This window comes from Pteropus alecto, unplaced genomic scaffold (assembly GCF_000325575.1).
Source record: "Pteropus alecto unplaced genomic scaffold, ASM32557v1 scaffold196, whole genome shotgun sequence".
NCBI lineage: Eukaryota > Metazoa > Chordata > Mammalia > Chiroptera > Pteropodidae > Pteropus > Pteropus alecto.
The window spans coordinates 1,578,267-1,591,692 of record NW_006439717.1 but is presented as its reverse complement, the minus strand read 5'-3'; the positions used below and the strand labels follow the sequence as shown (position 1 = coordinate 1,591,692).

General features: G+C 33.6%; 1 protein-coding gene across 3 annotated transcripts in view; it reads right to left on the bottom strand.

Annotated features, from left to right (window-relative positions):
• Positions 1 to 13,426, bottom strand: part of CCNT1 (cyclin T1) — a 32,185-nt gene that overhangs the window by 14,775 nt on the left and 3,984 nt on the right. For 2 of the 3 annotated variants that reach the window (XM_025050260.1, XM_025050261.1), the window contains exons 3-8: positions 7,878 to 8,006; positions 5,757 to 5,817; positions 3,597 to 3,659; positions 1,792 to 1,837; positions 482 to 645; positions 257 to 327 (exon numbers count right to left, since the gene is read on the bottom strand). In XM_025050260.1, the coding sequence (XP_024906028.1) occupies positions 257 to 327; positions 482 to 645; positions 1,792 to 1,837; positions 3,597 to 3,659; positions 5,757 to 5,817; positions 7,878 to 8,006 (534 nt within the window). The remainder of the gene's footprint in view (positions 1 to 256; positions 328 to 481; positions 646 to 1,791; positions 1,838 to 3,596; positions 3,660 to 5,756; positions 5,818 to 7,877; positions 8,007 to 13,426) is intronic. The other variant, XR_003047794.1, reaches the window with a different exon arrangement.

The window sequence follows — 13,426 nt, the reverse complement described above, 5'->3', positions numbered from 1 at the left end:
TTATCAGAAGCCAATACTCTGACTCAGAGAAGCCACATTTTTTTCCCTAATAGTCTCAACACAGAAAATACTCAACCAATGTTGCTGACCAAATGACTATCACAAGAGTGGCAAAATACAAAAATCCTGCTGTCACCTACAGCCATTGACTCTGGGCCAGTAACCAAGCTATAAAGCTAAAGACATAATTACTGTGTAACTAAAAAAAGGGAAACTCCTAACCTAGAGTAAATAACCAGTTGTGGTATATTCTTACCTTCCAATTTCGAATTCGTTTGAACCTGTTGGGGGTTTTCTCCAGAATCTGTAGAAACTCATGTGTCAGTTCTATAAATAAAATAGAACATATAAGAAAAACTCAGACAAAAATAATTAAACAAGAATAACCTCAACTATTTTCATCTGAATCAAGTCACCTTTGGCCAGATATGTGACAGATCAAGATCAAGTGCTTTCCAAGGACCCTTACTCTAAAACTTACCATCTAAAAGTTCCAGGGTCACAGTGGCGTCAACATACTCCCACCAGTGCTTCCCATCAGTTGAGACTGGGATCTCCCAGTTGGACCACTTGCAAGCCAGATGAATGCAGACACAGGCCACCACAGGAGGTGTGTACTGCAGGCTAAATGTGGTCAAATGCAGGCTGACATCAGAGGGAAGGAAACAAGAGAGAGTCATGAGCTCTCAATTCTGAACCCAAAGTTAAAACTCTCCATTATTTAAAAAAAAAAAAAAAAAAAAAAAATGAAGAGCACTGCAGAGCAAGAAGGGCAAGAAATATCCAGTGCTCTGATTCAGCACTTAACATGATTTTCCATTAACCCACCTGCTCAGGCAACAATGTTTATAAATTTTCAACTATACATCATTCAGTCCACAAAACTGATGAAGGGCCAAAAAAATAAAATGAATAAAAACAAAACTGGGTACTCGGTTTTTTTAAAATAAAGATCAATTTTTCTGAGTATAAACTCTGAACTTAAGGAAAATTATAAGATATTTGATGTGTATAATCCCTAAATCATATAGTTAAGAATATACCCGAAAAATATCTTGTCTCTTGGCAATCATAGGTCTGGTCTATTTAAAATAATGACTAGACAATCACCCTCTTAAGTGTGAATATGTTTGATTGATGGTTTATTTTTTAAATTTCTCCTATCAGACTTTAAAAATATTTTTCTTAGCCCTGAAAGTTATCAGGAATATCTTTAGTTTCTATGAACAACCAATAGACTGGAGATGAGAATGAGCAAATCACATAGTAATACAAGTTATGTATTAATAAGTTTTTCTTTAAAAAAGAAAGATGAAAGAAAAAGCATTACAACTCTTTAGACATATACGTGCCCATATATCTGGGAGTGAGGGAGGAAAAACAAGTCTTTTAAAATATCCTAATTATTGCAGACTCCTCCAATCAGACTGTTTCAGTCACTGTCAATGAATTAATTCCAAGTTTACCAACTTTCAGAACTATTCTCTTGGATATTTCAAAGCTAAGTAACACATGCAGAATTAAATAAGCCATCAATCAGTAGTAAATAATTACATCACCTTAGTAAATTAAAAAAGCACCATGGAAATTTACATGAAAAGTGTGCATAAAAATCAATATTTACCAGAAAATTGTCTATAACACATTATCAAAAATTCATGACTGAGTCTGAGTTCTAGTTTACTAAGTGCCAGGCCTGACATTTTTCTATATGTCCCTCAAAAAGTGACAGTCCCAACCCAAGTCAAATCCTATCCCCAAAACAGAACGGAAAAATAATAAAATATAAACCTGTTGGTTGCCATGAAGTAAGAAGTCTGTGCTAAGTCCTTGCTTGCTAAAAAAAAAAAAAAACAGGTGGAGGGAAAAAGTAATTAGTTCCATGTATTCTCAACATTTAGTAAGCATTTAATATTTGCAAAGTAGAGAATATAGTGGTGAATGAGGAAGACATGATCCCTGTCCACCTTAAGTTTACATCCTACCAAAAATAGGTGAATAATTTTTCATTATATTATAATAACTGTGCTGCTTTCAGACCTAGGGACTCGAGCTTTATTCTCTACATCAAGTATCTGACACTTGTTTAAAATTCAATTCCTTGGAAGTGGTTCCATAGTATAGCATTTAGCACGTCTGCTTTATACGCAGAAAGTCCTGGGTTCGCACCCCAGTGGAGCCACAGTCCATGGCCTATGACCATGGCACCCTAAACAAGCCTGATATCTGATCTTGGAAGCTAAGCAGGGTCAGCCCTGGTTAGTACTTGGATAGGAGACCACCTAAGAAGACCAAGTGCTGTAGGCATAAACAATAATTAAAAAAAAAAAAATTCAATTCTTGGACATCCTCCCTAGACTATGACTCAACATGTTTCAAGAAGAATGTAAGCATTTTTAACAAATAATTCAGAGATTCTGATACAAGGGTTCACTGAGAAATACTAAACTGGTGATGAACTAATTTGGAGGCCATTAGAATTCAGAAGACTTTGATATGTTTGTAAAAAGGGATTTGTGCTTTAAAAAAGTTTTAAATTGAGAACCTGTGATTTAATCCTGAAATCATCAAATAACATAATTATTTAATACAATTCAAAAAAGTTTGCTTTTCCAAAAACAAACAAAATAAGCTGCTGTGGATGACAAAGCAAATTTTAATCTTCCTTAAATATTAACGTATATCCATCTCTGTTTAACCCTATCCTTGCTCAATATAAACTTTTTCTTAATTTTTTTCAATTATCTGACATTCAATATTATTTTATATGTGTTTCAGATATATAGCATAGTGGTTAGACATTTATATAATTTATGAAGTTATCCCTCCAACCGGTCTAGTACCCACCTGGCACTATACATAATTATTACAATATTATTAACTATATTCCCTATGCTGTACTTCACATACTTCACATCCCTGTGACTATTTTCTAACTACCAATCTGTAATCTTTTAATGCTTTCAAAGTATGAAGAACTCAGGAAAAACTTGGAATTTTCAGATAAAACACACAGAAGCAAAATACAAAACAAGGCCAATTATCAGTCTGATCTATAAAAGGCAATGAAATACACAATGGTGAATAGATATTCTTGATACTATTATATTAAATGAGGAACTAGGTTTCACATAATTACAGCTACTAAATTTAAATTAAAATAAAAAGAAAGTTCTGCCAAAGGACTGTTAATCATGGAAATAAATTCAAATAAATTCTAGATGATCCTCTGAGTGGCCTTTCAGAACATTTAGGACAGTCAATCCTAGAATCAAATTAAGATCACCCACTCCCAAAACATCCTTAAAATTTGCTGTTAGTTATTTATGATTTGGTGACTTTTCAAAATCTGCCCCCGCTTTGACAAACATCCTCAAGAGGCTAACTTTCTTTAAATGGAAATCACATAAAAACGTTATTTGTAAGAACTCAACAGAAAAACTCAAAGTCAGAATCACTCATTTTGATTTAAGCCAGGTCGCCCTTTCAATTTTACATTTGGTCAAAGGAGCTGTGTTATGTATTTGTCCACAGCAATCTTAGCCTCTAAATGGTAAAACAATTTAAGAGCACCATCTCAAGTTGGGATTCCTTACCTCGAACAAGTTGAGTGCACTTTACCACATGTGTATGTGGGTGATCAATTGTTAGTTCAAAGCCTAAAAAAAAGTAACTGGTTAAAAAGCTAAAGTACTTGAGACATTTTATACATCTTTTATCTGAGTCATCATTAAAGGCCTCCCTCATTTTCCTGTCCCAAAACTGTTATTCAAAGGCTGAGTCATACATGCTCTTCTCTAAGACACATTATCTCCAAAACTGCTTATATTTTGATAGAAGGTACCGCTAAGATAACAAAGCTAATGCAGTCTCAAAACCTGTGAGAAACCAATATCCTCTAAACAAAACACGTTTCAGGAACAATACACTATAATATACAGTTAGAAGGAGCAGTTATTTAAGTAATGACTATCTTCTCTGTTTTGTTCCTTTCCATCATTTTAATTACAATAGGTACTGATCATTTTATCCAACCCCAAAAGGTCTTTATACCAAAATTACTGAAGGAAGATCAGTATGTCTATAAAAATTTTTTGTTTCTCTTTTTGCCTACGTAAAATTTTCTAGGTAAATTCTATTGAGAAATTTATATGATATAAATTATTCTATAAGGATTACTGATTCTTGTAAATTAGGTTTCACCGCTTTCCACATTAAAATATTAAGAAAAATTTGTTCCACCAGAAAAATACCAGTCTCCTAAAATATGGTTACAATGAAGATAATTTAAAGTAAAAAGTTAATTAGCAGACATTAACATCAAAGATAAACTCTGAAGAACTCAGTCTGTCTGTGCTGTACCAGTAACTGCAAAACAGCTCTTGAAATCCTCCCCATCTAAAGAGAAAAATGATAACCCAAAATAACAAGGAAAAAAAATCTTTTCATATTTGCTAAGCTTTTAAAGGCAGTCTCTTTGATGAAAATAATAATGGATAATAACAGAACATCATCAGGGTTACCCATGAACAGCTATACAGCAGGTCCTCAAATAACTTCATTTCATTCAATGTCATTCTGTTATAATGTTAACAAGACAAAAAAAATTTTGATTCCCAGCTGGAGCCACTGTATGTGTGGATAGAGTCTACACATTCTCCCCATGCTATATGGTTTTTCTCCAGGTACTCCAGTTTCCTCCCACATCCCAAAGATGTGCACATTAGGTGAACTGCTGTGTTTAAATGTCCCAGTCAGAGTGAGTGTGGGGGTATATGAGTGCACCCTACAATGGAAGAGTGGCCTGTCAGGGTGGATTCCCGCCTTGCGCCCTGAGCTGTTGGAATAGGTTTCCAGCCACCCTCAACTCTGAGCTGAAATACACTAGTTGGAAAATCATTAAATCATTATCTTTCTTGTTCTTATTCTTTCTCAAACGTTATGTACAGCTCATATTTATTTCAATGTTTTATATTAGAAGTATTTTTGGGTATTTACAAGTTTGGTGACCAGAAACTTAACTCGTTTATGTCAATTAGCCTATGGTAAAATTAGTTTCGTTATATTGTTTCACTTAAAAGCCATGGCTTCCAAGAACCTATCAATGACATTAAGTGAGGACTTACTATAGCTTGAATTCCTCCACCTCCCCTCTGCTGTTCTGAACCCAATTTAAGAACAAACGTTGTTATCTAAATGACAGACTATAAAAATCCATGAAAGGAAAAAAGTTCTTTAAATTATTTCTGCCAGGGGGTGGCTCCATAACGTAGTGGTTAGCACATCTGCTTTACACACAGAAGGTCCTGGGTTCGTGCCCCAGGTGGAGCCATGGACCATACCCAGGTGCGCCAGGCCCTCGGGGTGGCAGCACACCCCGAGAGTGTGGGAAGAGACGCCCTGCCTTCAGAGATCCAGTTCTTAAGGGGAAACAGCAACATCCAAAGGTCAGGGGTGGAAGCAGGGGGTGGATTTTTAAAATTGTTTCTGCCATTAGTTATCGGAAAGTTAAAAACTGTCAAACCTTAAAAAGCAAATCATGAATCCTAGAATAGAAAAAAACACTGCTAACTGCTATTTCAAAAATCATCTGTGCCTTCATTCCTTCTCTGGCACAGGCCAGGGTAAAACTGAACTCTACAATCTCTATCATTTGCAAAACCTTTTCCAAAACATTTTCTTCCTGTTTCCTTATTTTGCAAATTTTAAAATCATATTTCATATATATTTAATGTTTTAAAGGAAAATAAACTTACCTAAAGTCTGCAGAATTATGCTTTCTAATATCACCAGATCTTGAACTTGTTGCAGGTAAGCCTTCAAGTGAGAAGACACATTAGGCACAATATACAAAGTGTAAACAAGTCTAACGACGCCTCCCAGAAAAAACAAAGCCAAAAAAGGTAGGGGCAGAGTTATGGTAGAGGTAGAGTAGGAACTGAAATTAATCTTTATCCCTATTTAGTGTAGACTCAGCTTTTAAAGGGGGAAAAAAGTGGTATACTGAGAGAACACTTTATTCATAAATAGCTACAGAAAAAGCACCAGAGATTTGGTTCATTTTCAGACTGACATTTTAAGTTTTAAAATTCATTTGATGTAGATACATGAAAGATAAAAATACATCTTTTTCAACGTCATCAAAATATATTTGCACAGCCTTCCTAAAGGCAAGATAGGCAATCTCAAACATTTGACTCCTGTTAAACCTTCCCCTTTGGGGTAATGCTAGAGTTCTAAAAATCCATAGAAGAGTTCAAAGGAAAAAGGGAACATATTTGTACTAGCTAATACTGTAGCCACATGGGTATTAAGCACTTGAAATGTAGCTGGTCAAAACTGAAATGCACTACGAGCACAGTATACACAGTGGATTTTGAAGACTAATATAAAAATAATGTAAACTACCTCATTAATAACAACTTTATATTGATTATATGCTGAAATAATATTTGACTAAAGAAAATATATAAAATAGATTAAAATTATTTTTTTAATAAAGGTTTTAAATAAAGTTTAACGAAAAGGTAAAATTTTAAATTACACGTGACTCTCCTTATTTTCATTTTACACACTGGTCTAGAACTCTCAGAGAATTAGACTTGACCAGGAGTTAAGAGACTTACGCTGTAGTTAACTTTCCACTTAACTTTATAATCTTTAATAAGTCATATAAGGACTTCGACTATGCTAATTCTGTTCCATATATTGAAGGAAATATTTTCCCCTAATCACTTCATAAGGAATAGAGACTCAGGTAAGAAATTATGTAAACATAATTTAGAAAAGAAAAAAAAGTAGGGATTATTTTTTGTTTATTTTGTTAAAACTGTTTTATTTGGTCAATTCTATAGACCAATGGTACTTAGTAGTTAGTCTCAAATCTAAATAAAAGTCCAGAGCAATAACTCTTTCAGTAAGAGGTACTGGGATAGCCCAAAGAGAAAATGAAGTCAGTCAAGACACTGCTATGCAAAACACTTAATTCATATAATTAGGGGCTATTACTAACATACACAAAAAAATAACCCCCCAAAAAACCACTTTCTCCAATATGATCAGTATAACACATAATCCCATTTATCTCTCTGATAAAGGGTAACTAATACACCCACTGTAAGAGATTTAAATAATCTTGTAACAGAAATCCATAATTTTTCCCTAAGCACTTACAGATGTCAAACCTCTCTATTTCTCAAGACTCACCACTCCCGCACCACTGACTTTTAAAGCCAGAAGTTTCCCATCTCCAAGAAGGTCAAGGAAGGATGGAAGGGTGAAAAAAAGCTATATGTATATGCACAGCATAAAAGGTCTGGAAGAAGACACTATACTGGAACTGTAATCAGCAGTATCCTCCTAGGAAGAGGAGGGGAGATGCTTTAACTTTTACTTTAAATGATTCTTAAGTGTTTGGTTTCTTTCATAATTAGCATACATAACTTTTATGATTTCCTAGAAAATTCTCTTAGAAACAGAGAATGGTTAAAATGTATATATATGTACATAATGAAATATTATCTTGCTATTTAAAGCAAGTGGAAAATTAATAAAATGGGAAAATATTTGGGATATAACATATAAGTGAAAATAACATATAAAATATACACATATATAGCTATTCATAAAAAAGAAGCTGGAATAATGGTTCGCTTACATATCTGTGGTCCAAATTATATCTTTTTCTGCATTTTCCAATTTTACTATAATGAACACAATTCACTTTTGCCATAAAATTTCTTTGCTGTTTTAAGGGGAAACAAACACTAAAAAGGCTCCTTTAACAGTCCCCATTTGGACTTCAATAAATCGAAGTTACAAAACTAAGCTATGATCAAAATAAATTAAGAAAAATAGATACATAATTAATCCCCTACCTCACTCCTAGTATCGGGAAGTGATTCCTGTGGATGGAGACAAGCATGTGCTACCTTGATGACGTGTTCCAATTTTTTTGGCTGCTCCTCTACTTTAGCTGCTAGAAATAAGGCCGCCGGAGCCACAGACTGGATGGAGAAAAAATAAATTATATTTATTTATTTATTTTATTTCCAGATCAAAGTAGATCTAAAAAAGAACTAAGTCTCAAACCAAGTTCATTGCTTACCTCAACTTCATCACCTCTTGTTCATGCTTTTTCCTCTACTTAAAATGTCCTCCCCTCACCTATTCATTAATCCACATCTACTTCTAAAAACCAATCCTTCAACAAACTATCTCTCATTAAAAGCTACCTATTCAATAAGCCACTAGATGTAAATAGACAGCTTTCTATTTAAAATGAGATTTTTTATTAAGTTTGTATCAAAATACTCTACATACTTGTTTAAAAAGAAGTAAACTAAAATGTCCAGAAAAGGCAAATCCACAGAGACAAAAGAAAGTAGATTAGTGGTTACCAGGGGCTGAGAGGAGAGGGGAATGGGAGTGACTGCTAGTGTGAGGAGCTTCCTTTTGGGGTGATGTAATGTTCTAGAATTAGATCATGAGGTGGTGGCACAACCCTGTGAATATCCTAAAAAATAGTGAATTGTACACTTTAAAAGAAAAAATTTTATTGTATGAGAATTATCTCAAACACACTTACATATGGAGTCAAAAATCTTTAGAAAAGGTATTCAAAGTATATTCAAGAGGTTATACCTGGAAGTCACTTAGAGGGGAAAAAATCAAGCCAACATACAAGTAGACATCAAACTCAGACACTAAACAATATAAGAGATTAGGGCAATATGACATAAATGTAGCCTGGTGATCTGGGGAACTTCATCAAATAGAACTTCTCTTGAATCTTAAAAATATTTCAATGAATCTAAGATGGCAATGGCCTAGAGCTAGAATTCACCAGGAGTCAAAGAAATGCAATATACAGTCTTATAGAATTTAAATATCTATTTCAATTTACTGAACAGAACTGACACGCATCCTAGTACAGAAGTCCTCCGTTATTCTCTAGAGATCCTTTCCAAGACCCCTGGTGGATGCCTGAACTTCGAATAGTACTAAACTCTATATAGACTATGATTTTTCCTATACATACATACTTATGATTAAGTTTAATTTATAAATTAGGCACAGTAATAGATTAGTAACAAATAATAAATTAGAATAATTATAATAATATGCCATAATAAAAGTTATGTGAATATGGCCTCCCTTTCTGAACTGATAACTGAGATGGCTACTAAGTAATCACTGGTGGGTAGCATATATAGTGTGGAGTCGCTGGACAAAGGGATGATTCACATTCCAAGCAGGACAGAGCGAGACTGCAAAAGATTTCATCGTGTTACTCAGGATAGCATGCAATTTAAAACTTATAAGTTGGTTTTTTTTTCAGGAATTTTCCATTTAATATTTTGGACCACAGTTAACCACAGGCAGCTGAAGCCAGTGAAAGGCGGGACTACTGTCCTTATTTGTATTCCTGCTATTTTCTGTTACACTTTACTAGAAGAGATTTTTCTCCGCAATTCAATTTATAGTAACAATTTTCTTCCCTCATATTTGTTGTAGGTGTATATGCAGCTTGCTCCACATACATTCCTAGAGTTTAGGATAAGAAAAAAGAACGAGAAGAAAATGGGCATAAACAAATGTGTGGGGAATCAGGGCATGAAGCACATTTTAAACACTAAACTGAGTAGTAAAGTGATACGGAAAATGGGATGTAGGACACAAAAGATTTTTAATGAGAGTGACACTAAAGATTTTAGAAAAATAGGTAGAGTTTAAGAAACGTTTAGAAAGATCAATCCAGTGGTAGGTGGGACTAAAAGGAGAAAAGGATAGGATACACTAGAAGTTAATTTTTATAAAAGAAAAGCATTCGATAATCCAAACATTGAAATAAAGTTTAGAGTAGGTACTAGCAATAGAAATAAAGAAAAAAAGCACAGATATCACTTGAAAAACTAATATAGCTGCACCAAATATGTTATTTGCTTGCAGAGAAAAAATTCTAATGGAATATACTCCAAAATGGTAACAGGATTATCTCTAAACAGTGAATTATAGGGAAATCATCATTTTCTCCTTTATTCTGTCTTCTTTTAATTTTATGACTATATATATTTATAGGGGGAGAAAAACAGTAACAGTATAAAAATTAATAGAACGTTATAACTGATTGGACGAAGGAGAAAAGGAAATGGACAACTCAAAGACAACATCAAGATTTTAAGCCTCCAAATTTGCCTTCCAGGGGCTAAATATATTTGAAAGGAGCTAACTAAAATATGGTATACAAACAATGACTAACAGGGAAAGATAATATTTCAGTAAGTGAAAGACTGCAAAAGATCTATCTCAATCTTTTGTGCAAATCAACCATACAAATACTCATTGTTCTTCATGGAATCACTTACCACGCCGGTTTATTAAAGCATTTCCCATTAAAGGCAGCTTCTCAGAGAAATTTTTATACCAGGTACAAGTATAAGATTTTCTTCATTTTAAAAGAACAATAATAATGCCAGCTAGTGCTTGTTTGCTGTGTGCAGGCACTTTGTAAATTCACTTAAATCCTATTAACGACTCTATGAGGTAGGCACTATTATTGATTCCAAAGATAAGAGAAAACTAAAGCCTATGGTAACTTGCTCAAAGCCATGCAGCTAGTAAGCAGTGCACCAAGGATCTAAATCTAGACATGTCTGACTTCAGAGCCTATCTTCTTAACCACTAAGCTTGACCTCTTAATAATCAACTAATAAGAGTAAAAAACACCCAAATTTATTAGCTATTAAAATACAACACCTGTATTTAAAAATACATAAAACAGCATAAGCACACACACACCAAGTTGCTCACTACTACTTTTATATTCCTCCAATAGAAAACATTTAAAACTGTTTATAGAAAATCAGGTAACAAGGCTGAATTTCTTCTCAAAAAGAGAATAAATGCAATGCCAGAATTCAAGTGAAAAAAAAAAAACTAAACCAGTGATTTAATCATGTCCACCAAAGAAGTAAAATTTACTTTAATCAAAAAGCAAGTTCTCTACCTTCCAGGGTGTTGGAAACATACTCTATCTTGATCTTAGTGGTGGTTACATATATATAATAATGCAAAAAGTAATCAAGTTGCACACTTCATATTTCTGCGCTTCACTATATGTTTATACCGCGATAAAAAACTTAAAAAAAAAAAAAAGGCAAGAGCACTGGGCTCCAAAACGCTATCAATAAAGAGAACCAACAAAATTAGAAAAGTATTCACAACACATGACATGCAGCTCTAATACACAGTGTTCATATAAGTAAGAAAATTGGAACAATTAAAGAGGGGCAAAGTGAATCAACAGTCAGCTTTTAAGTTAATTCCTGAATTTTATGAGAACAATGACTAATAGGCATAAGCAGCTCAATTTCATTAACTGAAGAAATGTAAATTAAGAAAATAATTTCGGACTCCCTCTATCTCGGTCACCACTGTATCCCTAGTGCTTCACAAGTAGTTACAACTTAATATTTCCTGAAGTAACATATTTGCTGTCAGTGAGGATGGGGAAAAAAAGATCCCTCTCCTACAATGCTAGAAACAATGTATACTGATGTAATCTTTCAACAGGGCAAATTAACACAACAAAAAAAATTTTAAATACATACCTTTGGACACAGCAATTCCACCTATAAGAATTTATACTAAAATAATCATAAGTGCACTACACGTGTACCAGACTATCTTATGTAACATTATTTATAATATTACAAACTAGAAACAACTCAAATATCACCAAAAGGGAGCTGGTGAAATAAGGTAACACAAAGAAATACTATGTGGTCATTTAAAATAATAAGAAACCAAAATGAAAAGGTATCCAATATATACTGTGAAGTATCAAGTTGTATAAGAGTAGTACAATAAGAATTGATATTCATAGAAATGCATAAATGCTAGTTTATACACAGAAAAATGTCTGGGACAGTATATGCTAAACGATTATTAATGGTTACTCTGGAGAGTGGGATTACGTTAGCTATATTATATATTTCTGTATTGTTTTAATTTTTACCATGAGCATTTATTACCTTTGTAATTAAAAAAATAAATAGAAAATGTATAGGAGTTTGACAGAACATATGACTTATCAATTCCACAACAATGTATTAAGTCCTCTCAAATCTGAATTTGGATTCATCACAGCTAAACTCTTAAATCAACTCCCTAAAGGATCAACCCCAAATTAAAAGTCATCGGATTTGAAAAAAATCATGACATCCCAAAGAATCTCTCTCGGTATTGGATAATTACCAGACCAATCATTCATTCAACAAATTTACTGAGACGTTTTGGAGGATACACAGGAAAGTGAGTCTCTGTACTTGCTAAGCTTAATACATGGGGAATAAGGAAAGACATAATTTAAAAGATAAAAGCAGGGCAAGTATACATTAATATACATATACATGCATACAGTGAACAAATTGAGACGTATTTCACCCTGGATTTCAAATCTTTACCATAAAAAAAGGGAAGACATGTAGAAACTTTGAGAATTGGCAAAACAGCTATGGACTTTCAAGTTTTATTCTTTATCCACGAGCTCATATTCTAGAATCATCAGATAGCCTCATTAAATGCTTCTCCCTCTCCCAATAAGGGTGTGCACCTTGCAATGAGAGGTAGAGCATGGCTAAAGTAACGGAAGCTAAGGGTAGGAGAAAGCCAAGCTGACTGGATAATCAGCAAAAATTGGGAATACTTAATCCACAAATTCAAAGGGTTTCCTGTGCAATTACTCCTAATATTGAGCCCACCAATATCTTACAAGAGCAATATCTAGCTTCACAGAATCTCTTCCTATGAGCACTAAATAAATAAATAAATAAATAAGTTTGAAATCTATCATCCTAAGTCTGGAACACTTTTCCTCAAAACATAACCTTAAAAAAAAAAAATAGGAATATTTAACTCACAAAGCCATATGACATGTTCATCAAGTTTAGCTCTATTATCTTGTGAGTTTATTAAATACAGTCTTACCTGCAGCTGCGAAATCACTATTCACTCTCTTCCAAGTAATTTATAATTATGTTAAATAGTACCATTTCAGGTAGCGAAACTGAAAATAGCACTATTAACAATTCTGTCCAGAAAAAAAAAATCCCTTTATTACTATTTTTTTCTTTTTCCTGTCTTAAAAGTCAACCCCAGTCATCCTATAACCTACCTTCCCACTCCAACCTGTCATTGATTGGAATTTTATCACTAGATAAATCTAAATAACTTCCATTCATTTATTTTCCTATGACCGTATTACTTACCACTTGAAAAATTGCACTTAAATTATGCCGTTTCCCCTTTAATGTTACTCTCCCAACCCAAAATGTTAAATTTAAATGTTTAATAATCTATTTCTTTATTAAAGAATCCACCTACTCTAGGATGCACTAAACTTACCAAACAACTAGGCACTTCA